We start from the raw sequence: 26,189 nt of genomic DNA, 5'->3' as shown, positions 1-26,189 counted from the left end.
TGTCATCAGTGGGATGTCAACATTTCTTTTACCATAAATTTTTATTTGATCGTAATGAGCAAATCGTACCTTCCCTTCCGTTATTAACCACGATACAAGTGGTGGCGAGTCCTTATGAAAATATAGCCAGCGATACAAACTTTTTTTTTTTCAGATGTCGCGTTTCATGGCAGCGCTTTTGCCCTAATATTTAAGTTGATTAGTACAGGATTATGAATTAGCACTCAGGTTCGAATCCTGCCTCCGGCATGGATCTGTGTGTGCTGTACTTATGTTAGCTAGGTTTAAGTAGTTCTAAGTCTAGGGGACTGGTGACCTCAGATGTTAAGTCCCATAGTGCTCGGAGCCATTTTGATTCATCACACCAAATCACTCGTTCCCAGTCATCCACAGTCCAATGGCGCCGCTCTTTACACCATTTCGAGCATTGCTTGGCACTGAGTACAGAACTGTGTATCTTATGTGGAGATGCTTGACCACTGTATCCCATTCTTTTTTAATCTCCACGCACAGTCACTGTGCTATCGAGACAGCTAGTAGCCCTTTGGAACCCGCGAGGCAATCCTTCGGCTGATTTCACGCGACTTTACAACCACCTTCCGCAACGCTCGGCGGTATCTGCCCACCAGTACACGTGGTCTGCCTGTTCTTTGTTTAGCTGTGGTTGTACCACTTCGCAGTCACATCGCCAACAGTCGACTATGGCCGCTTCAGAAGGTTTGAAATGGCCACGATGGATTTGTTATTCAGGTGACATTCAACGACTACTCCACGTTCGAAGAAACAGCTCTCCTGACTCACCGTTTCTGCAGTTACTGCTTCTTGACTGACAACACCATACTCCATGCCTTGTTTTATAGCAAAGATAAGAGGGCAAAGATAACACCATACGAAGACACCAGCTGCTACCATGGCAACAGCGTCCTCACCACAAGTGGTAGAGGGCGTTGTAGTCCTTCCATATTAGCCGTTTTAGTAAATTGACTCAAATGTTTTCTACGTACATGTAAGAATAGATATATTATAAAACAACACCAGTTTTTGTGTGTCACAAATTGTTTTACTTCATACACTCCTGGAAATTGAAATAAGAACACCGTGAATTCATTGTCCCAGGAAGGGCAAACTTTATTGACACATTCCTGGGGTCAGATACATCACATGATCACACTTGCAGAACCACAGGCACATAGACATAGGCAACAGAGCATGCACAATGTCGGCACTAGTACAGTGTATATCCACCTTTCGCAGCAATGCAGGCTGCTATTCTCCCATGGAGGCGATCGTAGAGATGCTGGATGTAGTCCTGTGGAACGGCTTGCCATGCCATTTCCACCTGGCGCCTCAGTTGGACCAGCGTTCGTGCTGGACGTGCAGACCGCGTGAGACGACGCTTCATCCAGTCCCAAACATGCTCAATGGGGGACAGATCCGGAGATCTTGCTGGCCAGGGTAGTTGACTTACACCTTGTAGAGCACGCTGGGTGACACGGGATACATGCGGACGTGCATTGTCCTGTTGGAACAGCACGTACCCTTGCCGGTCTAGGAATGGTAGAACGATGGGTTCTATGACGGTTTGGATGTACCGTGCACTATTCAGTGTCCCCTCGACGATCACCAGAGGTGTACGGCCAGTGTAGGAGATCGCTCCCCACACCATGATGCCGGGTGTTGGCCCTGTGTGCCTCGGTCGTATGCAGTCCTGATTGTGGCGCTCACCTGCACGGCGCCAACCACGCATACGACCATCATTGGCACCAAGGCAGAAGCGACTCTCATCGCTGAAGACGACACGTCTCCATTCGTCCCTCCATTCACGACTGTCGCGACACCACTGGAGGTAGGCTGCACGATGTTGGGGCGTGAGCGGAAGAGGGCCTAATGGTGTGCGGGACCGTAGCCCAGCTTCATGGAGACGGTTGAGAATGGTCCTCGCCGATACCCCAGGAGCAACAGTGTCCCTAATTTGCTGGTAAGTGGCGGTGCGGTCCCCTACGGCACTGCGTAGGATCCTACTGTCTTGGCGTGCATCCGTGCGTCGCTGCGGTCCGGTCTCAGGTCGATGTGCACGTGCACCTTCCGCCGACCACTGGCGACAACATCGATGTACTGTGGAGACGTGACGCCCCACGTGTTGAGCAATTCGGCGGTACGTCCACCCGGCCTCCCGCATGCTCACTATACGCCCTCGCTCAAAGTCCGTCATCTGCACATACGGTTCACGTGCACGCTGTCGCGGCGTGCTACCAGTGTTAAAGACTGCGATGGAGCTCCGTATGCCACGGCAAAATGGCTGACACTCATGGCGGCGGTACACAAATGCTGCGTCGCTAGCGGCATTCGACGGCCAACACCGCGGTTCCTGGTGTGTCGGCTGTGCCGTGCGTGTGATCATTGCTTGTACAGCCCTCTCGCAGTGTCCGGAGCTAGTATGGTGGGTCTGACACACCGGTGTCAATGTGTTCTTTTTTCCATTTCCAGGAGTGTATTATGGCACATAATGTAATATACTTTTACGAGTTGACTACGGAGCATTTGTTACTATTTTATAACTAACACTATAATTGTAACTCTTTTTAAATGGAATGGTTCAGTTTTCTGTTATTGTCACTTAAATTTATGTTAAACGAAGGTGACTAGTAATTTCATATAATAAACTGTATTAAATGCCGTCGATCGCAGCTGGGGCTGTTGCCAACTATGCACGTGATCTCAGCACGCTATTTAAGTCCATACGAAGGGTTAGTTTCGCACAGTTTCCTGCCGTTATGTAGACAGGAGTGACACCACCAGCAGTCGACCAATGGGTAACATATTTTAAATTTACATAATTTTAGTTGTTGTATAAAGGAGTCTTTCTGACGGATATCTATAATTGCACAGTGTAAACGCCCAGAAGATGACCCCTACTTTGGGTTGAAACCGGTTGGCGATATAATAATAATAATAATAATAATAAATGCGATTAAGACTGTTTTTGAATAATTGATTAATCATACTAATCCCTGCTTCATCTCCACAACCACGTTGTCCAGAAACTGTGGAATGTTGGGAGAGTCCACTTGAAAGGAAGTAACCCAAGCAGGCGAACGTCATACGGCACGCGCGGCTATCATACGGCACTGCGGAGAGACTTTCCGAACAACCCGTACGTACTTCGCTAAAAGACAATGAAGATAAAATTAGAGGGATTCAAGCTCACACGAAAGCTTACCAACACTTTTCTTCACGCGGACCGTTCGGGCGTGGAACAGCAGAGGGGATGATAAGTGACACTGGAACACGAAGTACACTCCCTCACACACTAGGTGATGTTAGAAGTATGTATGTAAATGTAGACATTGACGCGGACAGATTGTTGCGTATAATGAGGTATCTCGAAAAAAGCGACCTCCTCCATGCCAAACAACAGATTTCGAAAACACAGATCACGTGAAATCCAACGCACACTTATCTCACATGACATCCTGAAAGCCATAGATCAAGGCAGTCAGATAGACGCAGCATTCTAGATTTCCGAAAAGCATTTGATTCAATCCCACACCTACGTTTATTATCAAAAGTACGATCGTACGCGGTATCAGACGAAACACGTGTCTGGGCTGAGGATTTTTTGGCAGGGAGGAGGCAGCATGTTATCTGGATGTAGAGACATCGACAGGTGTAGAAGTAACTCTGGATGTACCCCAGTGAAGTGTGTTGGCTCCCTTGCTCTTCATGTTGTTATTAACGATCTTGCTGACAAAATTAATAGTAACATCACACTGTCCGCAGATGATGCAGTTATCTGCAGTGAAGAACAGTCTGACCGAAGCTGTGCAAATATTCGGTCCGATTTCGAAGTGATGTAGTGATAAGCAGCTTGCTTTAATTTTTTTTAATGTAATATTTGCACTTTACAAAGCGAAAAAAACGTAGTATCCTTTGAGTGCAATATTAGTGGATCACAGCTGGAATTTGTAAGCTCATACAAATACATGGGTGCAACGCTTAGTAGGAACGTGAAGTGGAATGATTACGTAGGCTCAGTAGAAGGTAAAGTAGGTAGCAGGCTACAGCTTATTGATAAAATACCATGGAAAGGTAATCAGGAGATTGCTTAAAAAACACTCGTGCGTAGAACATTGCTCAAATGTGTGGGATCCGCATCAGATAGGTTGAACAGAGGATGTACAGGGCAGTACGAATGGTGAAAGAAAGAAGGAAGATCGGGTTTAATGTCCCGTCGATATCGACGTGATTACGGACAGAGAACAAGCTCGGATTGTGTCAAGGATGGGGAAGGAAATCGGCCGTGCCCTTTCAAAGAAACATCCCGGCATATGCCTGGAGCGATTTAAGGAAATCACGGAAAATCTAAATCTGGATGTTCGGACGTGGTTTTGAATCGTTGTCTTGCCGAATGTGAGTACAGAGCGATAACCACTGCGCTACCTCGATCAGTAAAGAATTCGCATTAAAATTTTGCAGCCGTGACTTATTAAACTGATAGTTCGGTAATTTTCGCATCTGTCAACACCTGCTTTCTTCGGGATTGGAAATATTATATTCTTCTTGAAGTCTGAGGGTATTTCGTCTGTCTCATACATCTTGCTCACATTTTGCTAGGAAGCGAAATGGCGAACATATTGAGCATGTGCTGAGTTAGAACAAATCTCCATGGACGGCTCTTCATTGTAGCATATGTTTCTTTCAGATTGTATTGACAATAAAGTTTATATTCAAAAACTAGTAGAAAAAAAAAGAGTTTTGACCCGCAGGAAAATATCACTGATGTAGATGATGTACTGAATAAACTGAACTGGCACTCTCTTGAAGATAGACTGAAACCATGCCGAGAAAATCTGCTGACGAAGTTTCAAGAACCGGCTTTAAATGACGACTCTACGAATATACTACAACCCCGTACATATCGCTCCCATAGGGTTCGTGATGACTAGATTAATTACAGCACAGGCAGAGGAACTTAAACAAGCATTTTTCACGCGCTCCATGCGTGGATGGAACGTGGAAAATCCCTAATGACTGGTACACGGGGACGCATCCTCTGTCATGCACTTCACAGTAATTCACAGAATATACGACGTCTGTTCAAAAAGTTCTGGAACATTCGTAATTTTGCGCCAATGGTGCGTTGGAGCGGATTGCGGTTGACATTCCTGCACAGTCCTGTGCTGAATCGTAACTACACTGCCGGAAATTTCATTGTTGTATGTCTGTTACTTATTGTTCAGTGTTGTATTGAGTAGTACGTTGTGTCGCACAATTTGTGAATTTCGAGATGATAGAGGAACAACGCGTCTGAATTAAATTTTGCGTGAAACTCAAGAAAACCGTTACAGAGACGCACCAAGTGACGCAGGAAGCTTACGGTGATGACTGCTTAAGCAGTACTCGGTTCACACGGAATGGCCGGACGGAATTATATATGACCCTCGTTTAGAACGCCCTTCGACGTCTACCACCGAAACTCATGTCAGGAACGTGTGTCAATCGAAGACTGACTGTCCGGAACATTGCAGAAGAATGGAACACTTCAGTTGGGTCATGTCATGAAACTCTGACACGGCACCTTGAAAAGCTTCGTGTTGCTGTCAAGTTCGACCCACAGCTCATGAGTCCAGAAAGACGTCCTCGGCATCTGTGCAGAGCTTTTGGATCGCACAAATGACAACGAGATGTTTCTTAAGAGAATCATAACTGCCGATAAGAAGTTGGTCTACGGTTATGATGTTGAGACCAAGGTCAGGTCAAAGGTCAAAAATATGCTGACTGTTTTCTTTGACATCGAAGAATTAGTACATCATGAATTCGTGCCACAGGGTCAAACTGTTAATCGATGATACTATCGGGACATGTTGCGACGCCTGCGAGGAAATGTGAGAAAGAAACGGCCTGAAATGTGGCGAGACAATTCATAGCACTTGCATCATGATAACTCACCCACATATTCATCCCTGTTGGTGCGCGAATGTTGCACAAACAACGAAATCACTCTGCTGCCTTATCTTCCGTACTCGCCAGACTGGCCACTGCGGACTTTTTTAACTTTCCGACTTGTGAATCTCCTTGAAAGGACGAAGATTGGCAATGACACGAGATAAAAGAAAATTCGCAGACGCCGTTTCGCGCGATCCAGCAAGAGGCCAAGCAAGACTGCTTCCGTCCGCAGCTCGTGGTCGTGGGTTAGTGTTCTCGCTTCCCACGCCCGGGTTCCCGGGTTCGATTCCCGGCGGGGTCAGGGATTTTCTCTGCCTCGTGATGACTGCGTGTTGTGTGCTGTCCTTAGGTTAGTCAGGTTTAAGTAGTGCTAAGTTCTAGGGGACTGATGACCATAGATGTTAAGTCCCATAGTGCTCAGAGCCATTTGAGCCAAGACTGCTTCCGGAAGTGGAAATAGCGTTGGGAGCAGTGTGTCAATCGTGAAGAAGAGTAAAAGGTAAGAGCTTAAGTTTTGTGGAAAGTTCTGGACATTGTAGACGTAGATGTTGATGTGTTGACCGGCCATTTATGCATTGTGAAAATACTGTCCATTTTGCCCAGACTTTACACTGTGCGCAGACGATCCGTTGTCAGGCGTTTCGCTCAGCACGATACACGGGTCTGCAGTAATTGAGGTGCAGCAAGTGCGTGTGTTTACACGCAGGGTCAGCGACCGGCGCCGCGCAGCTGAAGGCTGCGGCACGGACGTGGTTGCCGAACCGGTTTACTCCCGCAGCGACCGTTGCTTCTGCGGCACCACACTCACCTGCCCCGTCCCTGGTGGCCTTGGCTCTCATTTTGTATACCTGTGGGATCTCCGGAATAACCACGTAACTGTTCTTCTACTACTGACTGCGTTAGTACGAGCACTGTCTTGTCTCAGTCGATTATTTTTGGCAACTGAGTCTACTTACCTCAGAAAAACATTCTAACCCCGAGTATGGCTTTTATGCCTGGTTTTCAGACTGTACCAGCTGGGGTACGACAGGACACTGTACCAGGACCTCTCTTATTTGTTATTTTTACAGGGTGATCCATTGACAGTGACCGGGCCAAACACAGGGTGGCGCACGAAATGTGTTACCATTTTGTTTTTGAATATAAACTTTATTGTCAATACAATTTGAAAGGAACATATACTACAATGAAGAGCCGTCCATGGAGATTTGTTCTAACTCAGCACATGCTCAATATGTTCGCCATTTCGTTTCCTAACTTCCTTCAAAGGAACACTGAAGTTAGTGTGTGTGTGTGTGTGTGTGTGTGTGTGTGTGTGAAATCTTATGGGACTTAATTGCTAAGGTCATAAGTCCCTAAGCTTACACACTACTTAACCTAAATTATAAATTATCCTAAGGACAAACACATACACCCATTCCCGAGGGAGGACTCGAACCTCCGCCGGGACCAGCCGCACAGTCCATGGCTGCAGCGCCTAGACCTGTCTGCTAATCCCGCGCGGCATTGAAGTTAGTGATTACTCTACGACACATGTCTTACGTAATTTCACTTCAAGCTTGAAGAAAAGTCTTCTGAGCTCCATTAAATCACGTGGACGTTTCGGGAAAATTTTTTCCTTTAGATACCCCCAAAGAAAAAAGTCAGATGGATTGAGGTCTGGACTATTGGGGGGCCAATTTTATCCGTCATTGAAGCGACCTGGAAACCTGAGTGAAATGATCCGCATGTCGAAATGCTCGTGTATAAACTCCAACACAGTGTTTGCAGTATGTAGCCTTGCTCCGTCTTGCACGAACCACTGCGTGTTGAAGGGCAAGGCAGTAGCAAGAAGCTGTGGAATTTAATGAAGCTCAGAAGACTTATTCTTCAAGCTTGCAGTGAAATTACGGAAGACATGTGCCGTAGGGTAATCACTAACTTCAGTGTTCGTTTGAAGGAAGTTAGGAAATGAAATGGTGGACATATTGAGCATGTGCTGAGTTAGAACAAATCTCCGTGGACGGTTCTTCATTGTAGTGTATGTTCCTTTCAGATTGTATTGACAAAGTTTATATTCAGAAACAAAATGGTAACACATTTCGTGCGCCACCCTGTATCTCACGAAATAAGCATCAAACGAAAAAACTACAAAGAACGAAACTCATCTAGCTTGAAGGGGGAAACCAGATTGTGCTATGGTTGGCCTGCTAGATGGCACTGCCATAGGTCAAAAACGGATATCAACTGCGTTTTTTTAAATAGGAACCCCCATTTTTTTTTACATATTCGGGTAGTACGTAAAGAAAAATGAATGTCTTAATTGGACAACTTTTTCGCTTTGTGATAGATGGCACTGTTATAGTCACAAACGTATAAGTACGTGGTATCACGTAACATTCCGCCAGTGCGGACGGTATTTCCTTCGTGATACATTACCCGTGTTAAAATGGACCGTTTACCAATTGCGGAAAAGGTCGATATCGTGTTGGTGTATAGCTATTGTGATCAAAATACCCAACGGGCGTGTGCTTTGTATGCTGCTCGGTATCCTGGACGACATCATCCAAGTATCCGGACCGTTCGCAGGATAGTTACGTTATTTAAGGAAACAGGAAGTGTTCAGCCACATGTGAAACGTCAACCACGGCCTGCAACAAATGATGATGCCCAAGTAGGTGTTTTAGCTCCTGTCGCGGCTAATTCGCTCATCAGTAGCAGACAAATTGCGCGAGAATCGGGAATCCCAAAAAACGTCGGTGTTGAGAATGCTACATCAACATCGATTGCACCCGTACCATATTTCTATGCACCCGACGATGGCTGCGACAAGTGGAACATCAGCGACGTTGGCGGGTTAATGTATGGTGCGGCATTATGGGAGGAAGAATAATTGGCCCCCATTTTAATCGATGGCAATCTAAATGGTGCATTGTATGCTGATTTTCTACGTAATGTTCTACCGATGTTACTACAAGATGTTGCATTGCATGACAGAATGCCGATGTACTTCCAACATGATGGATGTCCGGCACATAGCTCGCGTGTGGTTGAAGTGGTATTGAATAGGATATTTCGTGACAGGTGGATTGGTAGTCGAAGCATTGCCGCACGTTCACCCAATCTGACGTCCCCGGATTTTTTTCTGTGAGGAAAGTTGGATATTTGCTATCGTGATCCACCAACAACGTCTGACAACAAGCGTCAGCGCATTGTCAATGCATGTGCAAACATTACGGAAGGCGAACTACTCGCTGTTGCGAGGAATGTCGTTACACGTATTGCCAAATGCATTGAGGTTGACGGACATAATTTTGAGCATTTATTGCATTAATGTGGTATTTACAAGTAATCACACTGTAATAGCATGCGTTCTCAGAAATAAGTTCACAAGGGTACATGTATCACATTGGAACAACCGAAATAAAATGTTCAAACGTACCTACGGTTTGTAGTTTAATTTAAAAAACCTACTTTTTACCAACTGTTCGTCTAAAATTGTGAGCCATATTTGTGACTATTACAGCGCCATCTATCACAAATCGAAAGAAGTTGTCCAATTAAAACATTCATGTTTCTTTACGTACTACACGAATATGTAATAAAAATGGGGGTTCCTATTTTAAAAAAGCACACACAGTCGATATCCGTTTGACCTATGGCAGCGCCATCTAACGGGCCAACCATAGCACCATCTGGTTTCCCCCTTCAAGCTAGACGAGTTTCGTTCTTTGTAGTTTTTTCGTTTGATGCTTATTTCGTGAGATATTTGGCCCGGTCACGATCAATGGACCACCCTGTATAAATAACATAGAGGCCCCCATTAATGGTGCTCACATAACCCCGTTTGCAGACGATACGAATGTTGGTGAACTGATATAAACCCGTTATTGCCTACATCTGCATCAACTGTTTTCAAAAATTAATTATATCAGTTACAGGAAAACAACCACATTATGACCTGGATATCTGAATACAAAATAAATAAATTGAGAGTGTTGCTGTCACCTATTTTTTTAGTTGTCTACATAGATGAAAATTTCGACTGGAAAGCCTATATCCCCTATCCCGCAAACATCTGAAGTTCTGTTTGCTTTGCACCGACCGAGGTGGCGCAGTGGTTAGCACACTGAACTCTCATTCTGGTGGACGACGGTTCAGACCCGGGTCCGGCCATCCTGATTTAAGTTTCCCGTTATTTCCCTAAATCGCTTCATGATTCCTCTGAAAGGGCACTGCCGACACCCTTCCATATCCTTTCCTAATGCGCTGGGACCGATGACCTCACTATTTGGTCCCTTACCGCAAATCAACCAATCATCTGTTTGCTTTGCGTTACGTGTAATTACGTAATTAGTATTGCAGTATTGTGTGTAGTAGAAGTGCAGCAGAACTGTCTGCTTACATCCATTCTGATATTATCTATGGCCTCGCTTTCTGGGGTCATAATAAGACGAACCTAAAAACCATGTTCTTTCTACAAAAATGAGCTATTAGAATAATTGTCAACACCATCCAAGCAGTTATTTCAACAACTAAATATTCTACCCTAACCATGCCTCTTTATACAGAAAGTGTAATTAAAATAAATGGGTACATCTAGAATTTCAAAACTAACTTAGATCTGCATTGATATAATACAAGGGTGTGTATCGATATTAGACTGTATAACAAACTTCTGGTAAATGTAAAAGAAAAAAAAACTGTCCTTTAAGAAAGCACTATATAAATTTTAATTTTTAAAATTTTTTTGTGACCAACTACTATAAACAAACGAATACATGCAATGAAGAAACGAATACTTGTATGAATATCAAGAGCTCAGATGGAAACCCAGTTCTTTGCTTAGAAGGGAAAACAGAAAGGTGGAAGGAGTATATAGAGGATCTATACAAGGGCGATATACTTGAGGACAATAATATGGAAATGGAAGAGGAGGTAGAAGAAGATGAAATGGGAGATACGATACTCCGTGAAGAGTTTGACAGAGCACTGAAAGACCTGAGTCGAAACAAGGCCCCAGGAGTAGACAACATTCCATTAGAACTACTGATAGCCTTGAGGGAGCCAGGCGAAAGATGTATGAGCCAGGCGAAATACCCTCAGACTTCAAGAAGAATATAATATTTCCAATCCCGAAAAAAGCAGGTGTTGACAGATGCGAAAATTACCGAACTATCAGTTAAATAAGTCACGGCTGCAAAATATTAACGCGAATTCTTTAAGACGAATGGAAAAAAACTAGTAGAAACCGACCTCGGGGAAGATCAGTTTGGATTCCGTAGAAATACTGGAACACGTGAGGCAATACTGACTCTACGACTTACCTTAGAAGCTAGATTAGGGAAAGGCAAACCTACGTTTCTAGCATTTGTAGAGTTAGAGAAAGCTTTTGACAACGTTGACTGGCATACTCTCTTTCAAATTCTGAAGGTGGTAGGGGTAAAATACAGGGAGCGGAAAGTTATTTACAATTTGTACAGAAACCAGGCGGCAGTTACAAGAGTTGAGGGACACGAAAGGGAAGCAGCGGTTGGGAAGGAATTGAGACAGGGTTGTAGCCTCTCCCCGATGTTATTAATCTTTATATTGAGCAACCATGAAGAAGAAATAAAAACTTTGAGGTTCGCCGATGACATTGTAATTTTGTCAGAGACAGCAAAGGACTTGGAAGAGCAGTTGAACGGAATGGATACTGTCTTGAAAGGAGGATATAAGATGGACACCAACAAAAGTAAAACGAGGATAATGGAATGTTGTCGAATTAAGACGGGTGATGCTGAGGGAATTAGATTAGGAAATGGGACACTTAAAGCAGTAAAGGAGTTTTGCTATTTGGGGAGCAAAATAACTGATGGTCGAAGTAGAGAGGATATAAAATGTAGACTGGCAATGCCAAGGAAAACGTTTCTGAAGAAGAGAAATTTGTTAACATCGAGTATAGATTTAAGTGTCAGGAAGTCGTTTCTGAAAGTATTTGTATGGAGTGTAGCCATGTATGGAAGTGAAACATGAACGATAAATAGTTTGGACAAGAAGAGAATAGAAGCTTTCGAAATGTGGTTCTACAGAAGAATGCTGAAGATTAGATGGGTAGAGCACATAACTAATGAGGAGATATCGAATAGGATTGGGGAGAAGAGGAGTTTGTGGCACAACTTGACTAGAAGAAGGGATCGGTTGGTAGGACATGTTCTGAGGCATCAAGGGATCACCAATTTAGTATTGGAGAGCAGCATGGAGGGTAAAAATCGCAGAGGGAGACCAAGAGATGAATGAACTAAGCAGATTCAGAAGGATGTAGGTTGCAGTAGGTACTGGGAGATGAAGAAGCTTGCACAGGATAGAGTAGCATGGAGAGCTGCATCATAATCAGTCTCAGGACTGAAGACCACAACAACATGTATTTTCTTACGAAATAAGTGCAATGTACATTGTCTCTGGATGAATAAACTACTACTACTGTTACTACTACTACTACTGCTGCTGCAGCGCTCCAGGCATTTTATCCCTCTACGAAGTATCACCTGTGGTCGGTTTCGTTCACATGCGAGCGCCAAAACTGTGTGTACTGTGAGAGTCGTCCACTGTGCAGTTGACACCTGAACGATTAAAATGAGCTTGTAAAGGACCTACTTTTTTACGATAAAATCTGAGTATGGGAAAAGAACGTAGCAACACGCTACCTTAATAGAGTTTACTAATGATCAAAGCAAAATTCCTAATGGATGATCTTGGCTAAGATCATATGGCAAATTCTCCAGACTTCATCGAACAGAAAGAATAGGAGAAGTGTTGTCAAAATATTTCAAATCATCATTTATTTTCTCGTTATAATAAATATGTACAAAACAGAAGATAACATTTGATGATGATGATGATGATGGTGTTGATGAAGTCCCATACTCCGTAACCGAGCGTAGGGAGACCCGGACCGCCGTACTAGGCAAGGTCCTGGTGGAGGTTGTCTGGCATTGCGTTCCACCGACCGTAATGGGGATGACATTTAGAATGCCTTTTTCATCTATTACATTATCTTCTTTTAATTTAAGTGCCAAACAACATCGAAAATTGGACAAAAATATGAAAGCATCAAGAACATAACACATTACGATGCTGAATACGCTGTAAGAAGGCCGTTGGCATTAAAAACAAAGTCCAGTCGTTTCAGAAAGAATAAATACAGGTCCTGTATGGTTTTCAATGGAACCTTTTGCCATTCTTCCGGCAAAACACTCGCACGTTAAGTAACTATGATGGAGGTGGATGGCGACCACGCACTCATCTGACAAGTCCCCCTGCCCCCCGGTTTTGTTTTTGCTAAGCCTCCAGAAGTGTCTCAGTTTAGTTGTTAGTATGTCCGTAGAGGATGGTATAAAGGTCGTACAGTACGACTGGCAGTGGGATTAAGACGACCCGTCCTTGGGTTATGTTACTGAGTCTCATGTAGGATTTCATCCTACCTGTTCTGCCGCAAAGTGCTCGAAGATGAAGTCCGTCGCAGAAGCAGCGTCAACGCCATCTGATTCTCTGGAAAATGCAAATCTGTATCCTATAGTTTCAAGGTGGTCTAAGCGGAAAGCTATATTACTTGAAATAATGTTCTTAGATGCCCTTTTTTCCTATTACATTTTATAACCTTTAAGTGGACAATACCAAACAGCTATTCTAGAGAAAAGAATATTAATGAATTTCATAAAAATAAGTATCGAAAAGACTGAGTCTGTCGGATTTGTAAAGAATGTGTATCGAGACATCAGAAAATCAAAGTTACATTTGAATTTGGTAAAACTGTAAATAAGTCTAATCTCTAAAAGCATATACAAACAACATATCATAAAAATCTTATGGCTGCTCAAAAAGAAAGAATTAGGAAAATTTTGGTCAAGGACTAGATTTCTTACATTCACCATAATTTATTTGATTTATTTTCTTACGTTCGCCTTATATGAAGAATATATTAAATTTTATTTACTTACGTTCAACTTTTATTTAAAAAATATTAAATTTTATTTTCTTATGTTCACCTATTATATCAATAAAATAATTATTTTGAAAATTGGTGAATGTGATAAGAAAAAATATTCATTTTTATCAATTTTTCTAAGTAATTTAAATGAGATTAAGTGAGTTAGACCTGAAAAGTAGATTATAGTAGGATATTTCAGTACGTTCTGGGTAAGTTTTCAGTTTCTAGTGTATGAACGAGTGAAACGAAAGAGTGAGCTAGAAATGGAAACTGAGTCAGAACTTACAGAAATATCTTACTAGTACGAAAGAATCACTTGATGTGCAGGTCAACAAACTGTTCTCTTGCAGTATCCTACATGATGATTTTGATTGTTGTAGCTGAGGCCTCGAACTGGGAAACTTTTACGTGCTCGGCACTACGTTGAGCTCAGTGCGAGGATGCTGCTATGTTGAGAGAGAGAGGGTGTCTTCTGGAGTGACTCACATTGGTTGTCGTGGGTTGCTAGTGTCTGTAGTATCAATTCATGTTGACAACTTTGGTGTGGCACTTAGATCTCCAGATGATACCACTGATCATGACGAGAAGACGAGATCGCTGTACCCACCGGCACTACTCTTGACATATTCATTGGTAGGATACAGGGAAAATGCAGTGTCTACAAAGGAGATTACTGGGGACTGACACAGAAGAGAGAGAGCTACGCCCTCCAACCTGGGATGAAGTCGCACATGCCATAAGCGATCTAAAGAATTGTAAGGCAACTGGAGAAGATGGTGTAGCAGCCGAGATGATAAAGTGGGGAGGCAACAAAGCTATACACAACATGACCAACATAATTCACCAGATCTGGAGAACAAAGAAGTTGTCAGAAGGATGGAAGAATGCAACTGTAGTACCAATACATAAGAAGGGGGACAAGGGAGATGCAAACAACTACAGAGGAATATCGCTACTAGAAGTCGGATACAATGTGCTCTCAAAACTATTGCTCAATAGAGTAGAACAACAGGTAGAAAGTACAGTTGGCGACTACCAAGCGGGATTCAGGAAGGGAAGAGGTTGTACAGAACAGATATTTATCCTGAAGCAACTGATAGAACATAGGACCTTAAAAAACAAAAAGACAGTAATAACCTTCATGGACTTCACAAAGACATATGACTCCATCGACAGACAAACTCTTACTAGGATCCTGAAGAACAGAGGACTTGATGGAACTACACAAGAACTCATAAAAGAAATTCTGACAGACACAAAAGCAAGGGTAAGATTCAGAGGAGCACTGTCAGAAGAATTTGAGATCAAGACTGGTGTTAAACAGGGAGATGGATTGTCACCATTGTTGTTCAATATAGCACTGGACGAAGAGCAGTAAATGAGGAAATGGGAATACCAAAGACCCATGTGGGGGACAAAAAAACAGGGCTCAAGTGGACTGCCTAGCCTTTGGAGATGACGTAGCGATAATAAGTAAGACGGAAGAAGACGCAAAGACACAACTCGACAACTTAAGTAAGGTAGCCAGAAAGGTGGGACTGAGGATCGCCTATATCAAGACAAAGACATTAAATACCACTGCAGACTGGCAAACACCGGAAGGCATTGTGTAAATGGTGGACAAATTTAAATACCTGGGAGAATTTATAGCAGGAAGGAACAGGAGCAAAGAGGGAATAACAGAGAGGATAAAAAAGATGAGGTCAGCCTTCTGCGTCACGAGATATACAATAAAAAGAATATATCCACAGAGGCAAAGATAAGCCACTATAAGGCAACGGTGAGGAATGCAGTATTAAATGGAGCTGACAATATGACACTAGGAAGAAATGGGGCAGAACAACTTGAGAAAGAAGAGAGAAAAATACTAGGTCCCAAAAGAGGTGGTGGGAGATGGATGCAAACACCTAGGGAAGAATTGTACTGGAACATGAACAATATCCGGGGAAATCAGACTCAAAAGGGCAAGGTTTGCTGGACATGTAGTTAGGATGAGTATAGACAGAATGATGAAGAGTGTGGGAAACAACAGGGAGGACAAGGGGAAAGACAGGAACCAAGTGTGTTGTTTAACTTCGGAAGGACTGGTTGGAATTCTGGATCAAGGTCGAACAAAAGGAAAATTGGAGGAACAAATATACATCGACAAATATGCCGGAGATCAATGACAGAGAAGAATACAGGAAAAGATTAGAGTGTCACCAGTGGAGCCGACAGAAGAAACTGAAACTGAAGATGTCTGAAGAAGAGCGGGAGAGAAGAAGAGAAAGAATGAAGAGGTTCTGGGAGAAGAAGAGGAAAATGCAGTCTACGAAGGGGCTACCTGTGGTCCTACAGAGGCCGTAACGTAAGAAGAAGAAGAAGAGATTACTTATAAAAACACTGTCGTCACCTATCCCCGAGTATTGCTCACTTTGGGACCAATGCCAAATAAGATTATCAGGAGATATTAAGCATATACAAAGAACACCGGTTTTTTGATTCATGGGTGAGCATCACAGATATGCTGAAAGTTCTGAATTGGTAGGCTTTGCAGATAGATGCGAAAGCCTGCTTAACCTTAGAACACTAAAGAGGGGGAAAATGTTACATTGCTACTAAACCATCGTAAGTTTTACTACTCCAGTTTTATTCAAAGGAAGTCATAGGTTATTCATTAGACAATTACAATTATTAGATCCCCAATGGTATGTTACTTGCCATACAAAATATAAAATGTTCTAGTTTATACTCTAGTGCAATCACAAATTTTATAGTTATTGGTCTCGGGTTAACAGTGAAAGCACAGAGGTATTCAGGAACATACTGCAACTCGCTAGTATCGCTCCGGCAGCCGCCGTGAAGACGAGATCAGACTAATTATTATGCGCGCACACAGGCAGTTAAGCAATGATTCTTTTCGCAGTCCATATGCTATCTAGTGAGTGGTGCAGTGGGAAGTACAGTACCCTCTGCCAATCAGTTCACTTAAGTATGCAGAGTAAATATTGATGGAGACAATGAAAACTTCGTAACTCCATTTGTCTGTGAAAATGCGTAATTCCAGTAAGCAGTAACTCCACAATTAGGCAGGTTTTGAAAGTGCATGGAATTCCATAATCTGTCAATAACCTGCTTCCACTGTACTGTTACACATCTAGTAACTTTCTATACCACTTTATATTATTTTTTAAGAAACCGTTTTTACTTCACTCTCAAAATTTAACAAAATGGAGTTATGTAATTTTCATTGCCTACAGTCTATATTCATGTTTGTTCTATGCACAAAGAGGGACGTAGTATTCATAAGTACACCGTAGTATGAGACTTATGATCAACTGCTCGGTCATGAAAACAGTTATCGGTGCCGTATCCGATACTAAAAAAAGGACTCTCCTTTACATGCGAGTTTTTTGTTTTGAGGATGGCTGTAAATCTCTGCACCAACGTGCTATTCTGGTGCATCCAACGACACCACCCCGACAAAGTCCGGGATCGCAACAGGGCGGCACATTCTGCTGCCTCAAATCATTGGTCGCTGACCATGTCTTGACTTTTTTCCTGCATGCTAAATGGAGCATCCTCGTTTTAACCGTGTCCGTCTGCTACGATAGTTGATGCTGTTAACACTAGCTAATATGATAGCAGTCGCCCTGGCGAAAATCTGGTGGCGCAAAATTAATCTTCATCACTGTTTGACTGGCAGCGGGAGACAATGTCGGTTACAGTCCGTGATAAGTAAACTGTATATCTCTGCCATGGGTTAAAAACTATCCCTCTTTTGTGACTCATAGAGTGAGAGCATGTAATATAAGGAGCGATTCTAGAAGTCGGTCAAGAGGGGGGGGGGGGGGGGGGGAGGGAGGTTGGGGGAATGAAATACCGAAGTTTTTGTCTGGTGTCAGCAGTTTAAGTGTTGGTAGGCATACCCGGCATATTTAGCTTTCTTGATTATTGTAAGTGGTACTCGTACATTAATATACATCCAGTGTAGATTAATAAATAATAAGACGCCCATTTTAAGTTAAATGATATTTATTGGTTTAGATAGTAAGCTATTTGCCGCTCTTGTTCTTTTGTTAAAATGTGTTTGAAATACATTGCAACCTATATTGCTACCTAATTATAAAAAAGATTGAATCTGTTGAAGTAATATATTCGCTGATTTCTGAAGATATTTTATCCAGTGTAACATGATACTCCCTAGGGGCGGGGAGGGGGAGGGGGCTATAGCCCCCCCCCCCCCTTGCCAATGCCCCTGTGTAATATGATGAACCTGGCTGAAGTCTTTCAACCAATAAAACCACGCGACACTAATTTCGTGTTGACATTGTGAATGTACTCGTATACGCAGACATACTAATGATGGGATACATTACACATTCGTAATATTAAACGATTGTTTTCAGCATCCTTCCACCAGTGACACAAAACATCGACATTAGTAACTCGAACATTATCATACAAAAAATTACCGGTACGTATAAAAAAAATACCGAACGACTGAGAGAAAGCTGCGCGTTTAATTACAGATGTACTAGTATTTACATTGGAAATTCTCAAAATATCGCAGTTGAATTGATGATATTTAGTGTGAAAACTCTCGAATCAGTGGAAGTTCTATTGTTGCAAAGGTCATTGTAATTTGTAGAATAGCTGGTGGGCGCCATAGGTAATAATTTAAGTAGACTATTTTGCGGTAGGAATTCCTTAATGGTGTTTTGGACTTTTTTTTCCAGGAATTATCTAGATGCGGTAGTGTTTGTGCAGCAACATCGAAATTGTCAGCACACCCTCAAAGCAAAAAATTTTTAGGCATAAACAGAAATTGTAGCTGTATTAATAAATATGGAATCTATTGACTTTTGAGAAACATGGAAAAAGTAAAATACCGTACTACTTTTATATAAAAAAAAAACATTGATAAACGTAAGCCTAAAACACTCACTAAAAGAAATTCTTATGATCCACGTTAATCAAAACATATCTGACTACCTTGTCACAGCATTAAAAACAAGAAAACATGTTTCTAAACGCCCGACTTCCGTGCGCATCATCCCGTATTCGAAAATCGATCGTCGGTGACCCGCTACTCTGCTCAGCATGTCAGTGAAGTAGTAGTATCGTGGTGACGTCATGTGTGAGTGAGACGAGATGAAAACTGTCACACAGCGACAGACGCCTTTCGCCTGGCAGCGTTGGTTGTTTATGCATAATGAGGATGTACAAAAGATCTGAAACTTAAATTCTTGGCTGATGACAGATTTTCATCTTTGTCTGACTGATGAGTGAGAACAAGAAGGGAAAAATATTCACTACAGAACATTCTGTGCGATAAAGAGTAGTGACAATACGCTTGATATCCATCTTCAAACGATGGTACAACGCTCAAATTTTTTAATTAAACGACGCTATTTTAAGTTTATGTGCGGAAGTTGCAGAATTGAGCGGATGTCAGATTAGAAATGAGCTTTTATCAAAAAAGTGTGCACAGATTTTGAAGAATTTTTCTTTTGTTTCATTTCGCCGTGGCTGGGCGCAATTCCTGTCACTTTCAAACACAGGCCACACCATCTGTCTACAAGTTGGATTAATTTTGTTCTGCGTGTTTCTGAGGTTTCTGTACATTTTTTGTATTCCGATTGACAAGAATGTGTAACGTTTATATCTCAAAGCCAAGTCTGCCATCATAAAATGTAATTAGTGTTTATAATGTATCGTGGTTGAAAAGTAAGCTTAGCAATTAATAACAATATACAAATGAAATATTACAAAAGTTGTATACTGTATCTAATGACACAAAAAAAACCTCACAATGACATCAGACCTACTTTAAAGCCTATAAATCTGCACCATATGTACCGTTGTTGTAAGCTCAGAATACATACAAGATTCATTTAGGGTCATATGCTAAAATGTCTGCAAATCATTGCACCAGAGCAAGCAAAAGTTGGTACCCAGTTTTCTGAAACACTGTTAATATGTTGACTTTTAGAACTGCGCAAAAGAAAACAGATTACTAAATGATATGTTTCTGTCAACCATGAGGCTTTGGATTTAAATTGGGCATAGATATGCCAACAAACATTATAGGATTGTCACATGTAAAACATTGACTTGTATGTTTTGAACAGAACAAATCCTTAAAGGTGTTTGTGGCAGTTTCCTCCTCTAGTAAAACGTCTCAATTTTTGAAATACTAGTACTGTGGGAACAGTGGATTCTGAAAACTGACCTGATGTTTGGGTGAAAACTACCTGCAAAGTTAAACATATTTTTTAATTTATGTTGCATTCACTGTTGGGGCCTTGTGAAATTTAATGATTACAAAACGGGTGGCGCAGAGAGAGCGGGGGGGGGGGGGGGGGGGGGGGGGGACTGCAGCATTTTTGCCACTCTTTCCCTGATTTTTACGAAATTTTTATATAATTTTTTTGAGAGAGTTACTGTCAGTTCTATGTATAAGGCCATTAAGAGTAAGACTTTTTTCCCTATTAAGTTACATCTGTATTTAATAATAATTATTATTATTTTACCAATGTGTACCTCATGTGCAATTTTGTTGTCTGTATTTGTTCCGCCTATAACTTGACCCAGTACTTTTCTTAGTATAACCTTCTGGTGGTTTATAATATTTCCACAATTATTTTATTCAGTTACCAATTTTCTTCTGCATAAAGTGCTTCTGAGTGAGTTTCCATTGCATAGTAATTAAGTACATTAATTTATTTGTTATAGACCTAGATATCTTTTGTTAAGTGGTACATTACTTTCATGTTCGTAGCTCTTGAGTGGATTCCTTCTGTTTGACATATTCTGTATTCAACTTTAAACATGATAAAAATTATGAGCAAATGACATTTATTATTTCTTAAACATATTCCTGAAGACCTAATCTGATGTTTTACCAATTTGAAGATCTGTTTGTTGTGCATTAAATTTTATTTTTCATCACCCAATAATTAATGTCTATAGACTGCCTGAATTACTGACTGACAGGTTATTTGAGTGATGATCATGTTTTTCTTTTGCCAACAGATGTAAAACATGTTCCCTTGTGGTGCCTGTGTGCTGTGCTATATTGTGCTTGGTGGACTTGCTCTGTTGATTCTTGGATTGTTTTTACTGAAAGTATATGTAAAAGTAACATGTGGTGTTTGCACCAGCACAAAACGCATGGAAGGAAAGACAGTGATTATAACAGGAGCCAACTCAGGTAAAATTTAGAAATAGTAAAAGCACTAAATGATAGAGACTGTGTATTTGTCAGATTGCTAGCTCTTTAGACTTGTACCGATCTTGAAAAATCTGAAAGAATCCGAATGTGCTCTTCTCATTAAGTGTACAATAGCAGATATGAAGCACCAAAATTGCCCTTGGCTGCTGTGAACATTGGCTAGGGAAAAAAATTGAATCCAAGGAAACAGAAAACTGCTAATTCAATATTTCTCAAATTTATCATCAAAGTTGTTGGTACATGTTTAGATCTACCTATCAAAATATGTATCTAAATCATTGGATAATATCGTCTATAAGTGAAACAATAATAGAAATTCCTGGATGGAGCAATTCATAAAGTAAGGGAAAGGCAATCACTCTGTTAACTATAGTGGGACATTGTGTGGAGCACAAAAAAAAAAAAAAAAACCACACTGGATGCAGGGGTGGAATTGTGAACATTACAGTTATTAACAATGCAAAATAGACGGATTCCACTGATGGTCCTCTTCTTTCTTGTTCAAGTCCATTGGTTCTAGCTGTTCAGATGGGTTTACGTTGTAACCATTATGCCATATTAACTAGTTTGATCAATGAAATAACTGTAACTTGCCTTTGTATTTCCTGCAGGTATTGGCAAAGAGACAGCATTTGAATTGGCAAGAAGAGGGGCAAGAGTAATAATGGCATGTCGCTCTATTGATGTTGCAAAGAAAATCCGTGGTAAGTTGTAGCTGTAATTATGTCACTGTTAGACGTACAAAATAACTGCACATTAGTGTGTACTTTCATTATGCAAAACGTAAACAGCTGTCTGGGCAAATTAATTCTAATTTTTGAGAAACATAATCATTTCTTTTTCGTAAGCCTGAGAATTAAAAATGGGGGGGGGGGGGGGTGATTTACACATCACATCAAGAAGGCTCTTCATAATATGAAATTAACAAAGCGGAACATTAGTACACAGATGTAACTATTGTAGACTATTTTGCATATTGTGCTAAGCATTAACAGACTGATGGCAGGCAGCTTTGACTCTTCTATGGACCAGCAGCTGATCATAGAACATGACTTAAAACACTAACTTCAGTGTCAATATAACAGATTGATGATGCTCTCTGTATTCTTGGATAATTTGTGCAAAAGTCTTGCCCCCATGCAAATGGTTTTAAAAAAAAAAATTGTGTGTGTATAATTTATACTCATCTCCCAAAATAATTTTATTTTGGTTCCCTGATATTACGTCAGGTTTTGCAGTTGGTGCCACAAGTTAACTACGTGTTACTTCTCTTTTGCGGGTGCACCTGCAGTCTTTTCCCCTTCTCTCTTTCTCCCCTCTCCGTTTTCTGCCACCACCACCTCCCTTTGCACCTAGGAGCCCTATCTTGTCCCCACCACTTCTCTGCTTGCTCTCAGCAGAACATCTTTCTGTACCCCCACCTCGCTATGCGTCTCCTATGCTGGCTCCTTACCTTCATCACCCACTTAGATTGCTGCTCATGTCACACACAGTTGCAGTTTGGAGTCAGCGGCGTGTGTGTGTGTGTGTGTGTGTGTGTGTGTGTGTGTGTGTGTGTGTGTGGTTTTTTTTTCTATTTCCAAAAAATGATGTTTTTGTACTGAAGCTTAAAAGTTCAGCAGTTTTTTTGTTGCTGCTGCGTGCTGACTAGAATTCTGTCCAACACTGTTGTTACACCTCAATTTAAATGACTTAATAAATTATATGATTATGAGACATTGCTGGCCAGTACTTACCTACGTGGGAGGTGGAATGCCTGTCCTACCAATAGGTAGAAGATAGGAATAGGTTGGAGATTAAAAAGGGAGTGGGACATCCTTCCGTAAGGATGAGACAGCAGGAAAAAAAGAATATCACTGCATTCCTGACATCTATCCACAACTGTTTCAGTTGTTAAAGCTCTTTCAAATGCTACAGTGACTGCTTATTCCACAGTCATCTGGCATTACACAAAACAATAAAACTAATTTAAGGAAATTCCTTGTTGATGTTAGGCAATGAAAACCCCATCACTCCACCTGTCTTCGAAAGCCTCTTCATTCCAGTAACCAGAGACTTCATTATCGAAGAGATTTGAAAGTGCATGGATTTCTCTAATGTGTAAATAACTAGGCTTCTGCTATATAATTACATGTGTAGCAACATTATTTGTATCTCTTCATATATATTTTAAGAAACTGCCTTTGCTTCTCCTATAAAATTTAACAAAATGGAGTTACAAGGTTTTCATTGCCTGCCATAGATATTTAAAATATCCCAAAGACACCTTGCTTAACAAAACATCACAGTTGTAATTTATTAACCACTCCTAATTGTAATTAATGTCAAGAAAGAGCCAAATTATTGCTGAAAATTTGTGGTGTTGAAGTTATAAATTTTGAGAATTTTTTTCCCCCACTCTGTCCTTTGTGGACAGCATGTTTCAAAAATTGTACAAAGCTAGCAGTTCATTTTTATTTGCAATGACAATGTTCTCATAAGTGTTCAAAACTACTCATAAGAAACTTATTGAAAGTCATTTCTTGTCATTCAGGAACTATACAGTCATGTGAAGGTAGTAGCACACAAAATGAAAAAAAAGAAATCTGTTATTTAAAATAATAACAAACCAGCATGTTAGTTGTGAAATTAATGATAACAGCAATTGAAACAAAATCCTAATTGTTTTCCTGTATTAAATTTTATTGCTTTACTATCTGAATGATTCGTATTTGACATATGCTGTATTTTTGTTTGCCATAAACCATGTTTTCTTATACAGATGAAATAGTAGCAGCAACTGGCAATGAATCAGTATTCGTGCAGCCTCTTGATCTTAGCAGCCTGGAGTCTGTTCGAAAGTTTGCTACTGCCATTAAGTCTTCAGAGAAACGTCTTGATGTGCTGATACACAATGCAGGTTGTGCACATGCATTTGGACCCAAAGCCACAGAGGATGGACTGGAACTTACTATGGCCACCAATCACTATGGACCGTTTCTACTGACACACTTGCTGATTGGTATTTTTTCTTATTCATTGGTTACTTTTAATTATATTTCAAAGTTTTAACAAAATTGTTAAATATGAGAACTGATAAACCTTTCTTATTCACTTTGTATCAACAGTAGACAGTATGTGCTAGTTGGTTGTGCTTAACCAAGTAATGGTCTGTTCAACAGTTAGTCACAGGAGAAGTTTTAATTGCCATAATTAAATTGATAAAGGAAGGAGAAGTAGTAGTTGTAGTTGTAGTTGTTGGCCATAATAACTTTACAGTCTTGGACAGTTGGTTTTGAACATTTACAAAAATATCTCGCTATGCGTACAATGAATATGTACAAGTAGCACATTAGATACTATTATATAAATATTTATCACCATTAGTATACTGAGGTATGCAAAACTATTCATAACATAGCGCAGAAATCTTTGAGTGACTATAAACATTTTTCAATTAATAAGTTTCAGTTTGCCTATAAAAATATTTCCATGGAGTTGCATTATATTATTTGGCCACATAGTACGAAATTTTCTGCCAGCATCAAGTGGACTGTGATCTGTAGTTCTGATAGTTTATCATATGTTTCAACTGTAGATAGTGATACAGTATGACATTCGTTATAATTCAACAATAACTTTATTATTGTCCTTATTCAGTGTAAGTTCGTTCATTGTTAGATATTCTAGATCAGTTCAGAGTTCTTTGTTTTGTATTTCTAGCTGATCATTAGGGCCCCGGCCAATGAATGATGTCTCACAAGTATAGTTCATTAGCTTTGAGCTTTGCACTTGAGTTAAGTCATTAATACGGGAAAGAAACAAAAATGAACTGAGAATACTTCCTTGGGAACTCCATAGTTGACAATTTTGTACGCTGATTTTACTCCTAGGATTTTTTACTTTCGCACTTACAACACATTTTAGTGCACTGTCTTATGTCAGACATAACAACATATATAAACTTTAGTGCTATTATTCTTGTATCATAAATTTCTAATTTGGATAATAGTAATTCATGAAGTACAGAATCAAATGCCTTAGGCAAATCTAGAAAAGTTCCAGTGACTTTGTTTCTGCTGCGGCCACCCACTTCAGACATTGTGGCACGTACTGCATCGGCATCCCACTTCACGTCCAATCTACACAGGATGCCTGCATCACAGTGTGCATATTCACCAGGAAAACCTACGTCATCTGTGTTGCCAACACAAATATTTACCGGTGGCCATAACACAGCACCAGGTCTACACCATTGGTCACCAGGGTCCGCTACCCATTCATGGAGTGTGCAGAATAGCTTCACCAGAGGTTGCTGTTACCCCAGAAACTACTTTGATACACTAGGCATGTGATCATAAATAATTCCAGCAGATAAATCCGCAAAATGGGCTTTGTAGGCAGCGCACTGCTGGCAAAGGGCAGTTCAACACACCGCTTCGAAGTACACAGTGCTGCCATCTCAGCAACCATGGCCAGATGCCTCTTCTAGCTGGCTGATCTCTTGCAGGTGGACTTGGTATAGTCGACAAACATCTTGACGTTGTAGAAATGTTTGATTGCGGTCTCTCCCTGTGAAGAATCGGGTCTTCTCTATTATTATTTGTTATTTTATATTTGTAATTATCCACAGTTGGAATAGAATCTGTTGTTTGTTTTAGAGATTGTATTATTGTTTTGTTTTGGTCAGTCCTATTAATTGTTTTCAGATTTGTTTTTTCCCCATTTACATTCTGCCAGTGCAGATACTTCAGTTTCCTTCATACAGTGTGTTTAGCAGTTTGTGGAAAAAAAGTTGCTGTTGTTGTGGAACCCATGCTACAAGTTGTTTAATAGGTTGTATATACAAAAGAAAGATTCCATTTGGTGTAGAATTACCATTTCAATTTACTTGCCAAGTGTTGAAGTAAATGAAATTAGCCTTTAATTATTTTACACCAATTGTATCTCAGAAATTTTTTAATAGTTTGCAAAAGGTCCACTGGCCAATTGAATTGCTTATTAACTGTGATATTGATTTTATTAATTCAGTTTTGTATACCTTAACTAATGCAGATGGTATGGTGTATCATCTCAGCCACTGTATGTTTTTATTTTGAG

At 40.8% G+C, this 26,189-nt stretch overlaps 1 protein-coding gene across 3 annotated transcripts in view; it reads left to right on the top strand.

Moving 5' to 3' along the window:
- Positions 1-26,189, top strand: part of LOC126354904 (retinol dehydrogenase 14) — a 103,400-nt gene that overhangs the window by 51,281 nt on the left and 25,930 nt on the right. Inside the window, exons 1-4 of one of the 3 annotated variants that reach the window (XM_050004972.1) lie at positions 18,965-19,569; positions 20,912-21,089; positions 21,722-21,814; positions 23,872-24,111. In XM_050004972.1, the coding sequence (XP_049860929.1) occupies positions 20,921-21,089; positions 21,722-21,814; positions 23,872-24,111 (502 nt within the window). In that variant the 5' untranslated portion in view covers positions 18,965-19,569; positions 20,912-20,920. Of the gene's footprint in view, positions 1-18,964; positions 19,570-20,911; positions 21,090-21,721; positions 21,815-23,871; positions 24,112-26,189 lie in introns of those variants that run through there. The other 2 variants (XM_050004970.1, XM_050004971.1) reach the window with 2 other exon arrangements.

This window comes from Schistocerca gregaria, chromosome 3 (genome assembly GCF_023897955.1).
Source record: "Schistocerca gregaria isolate iqSchGreg1 chromosome 3, iqSchGreg1.2, whole genome shotgun sequence".
In the NCBI taxonomy this organism is placed as follows: domain Eukaryota; kingdom Metazoa; phylum Arthropoda; class Insecta; order Orthoptera; family Acrididae; genus Schistocerca; species Schistocerca gregaria.
This window is presented reverse-complemented; position numbering and strand designations above follow the sequence as displayed.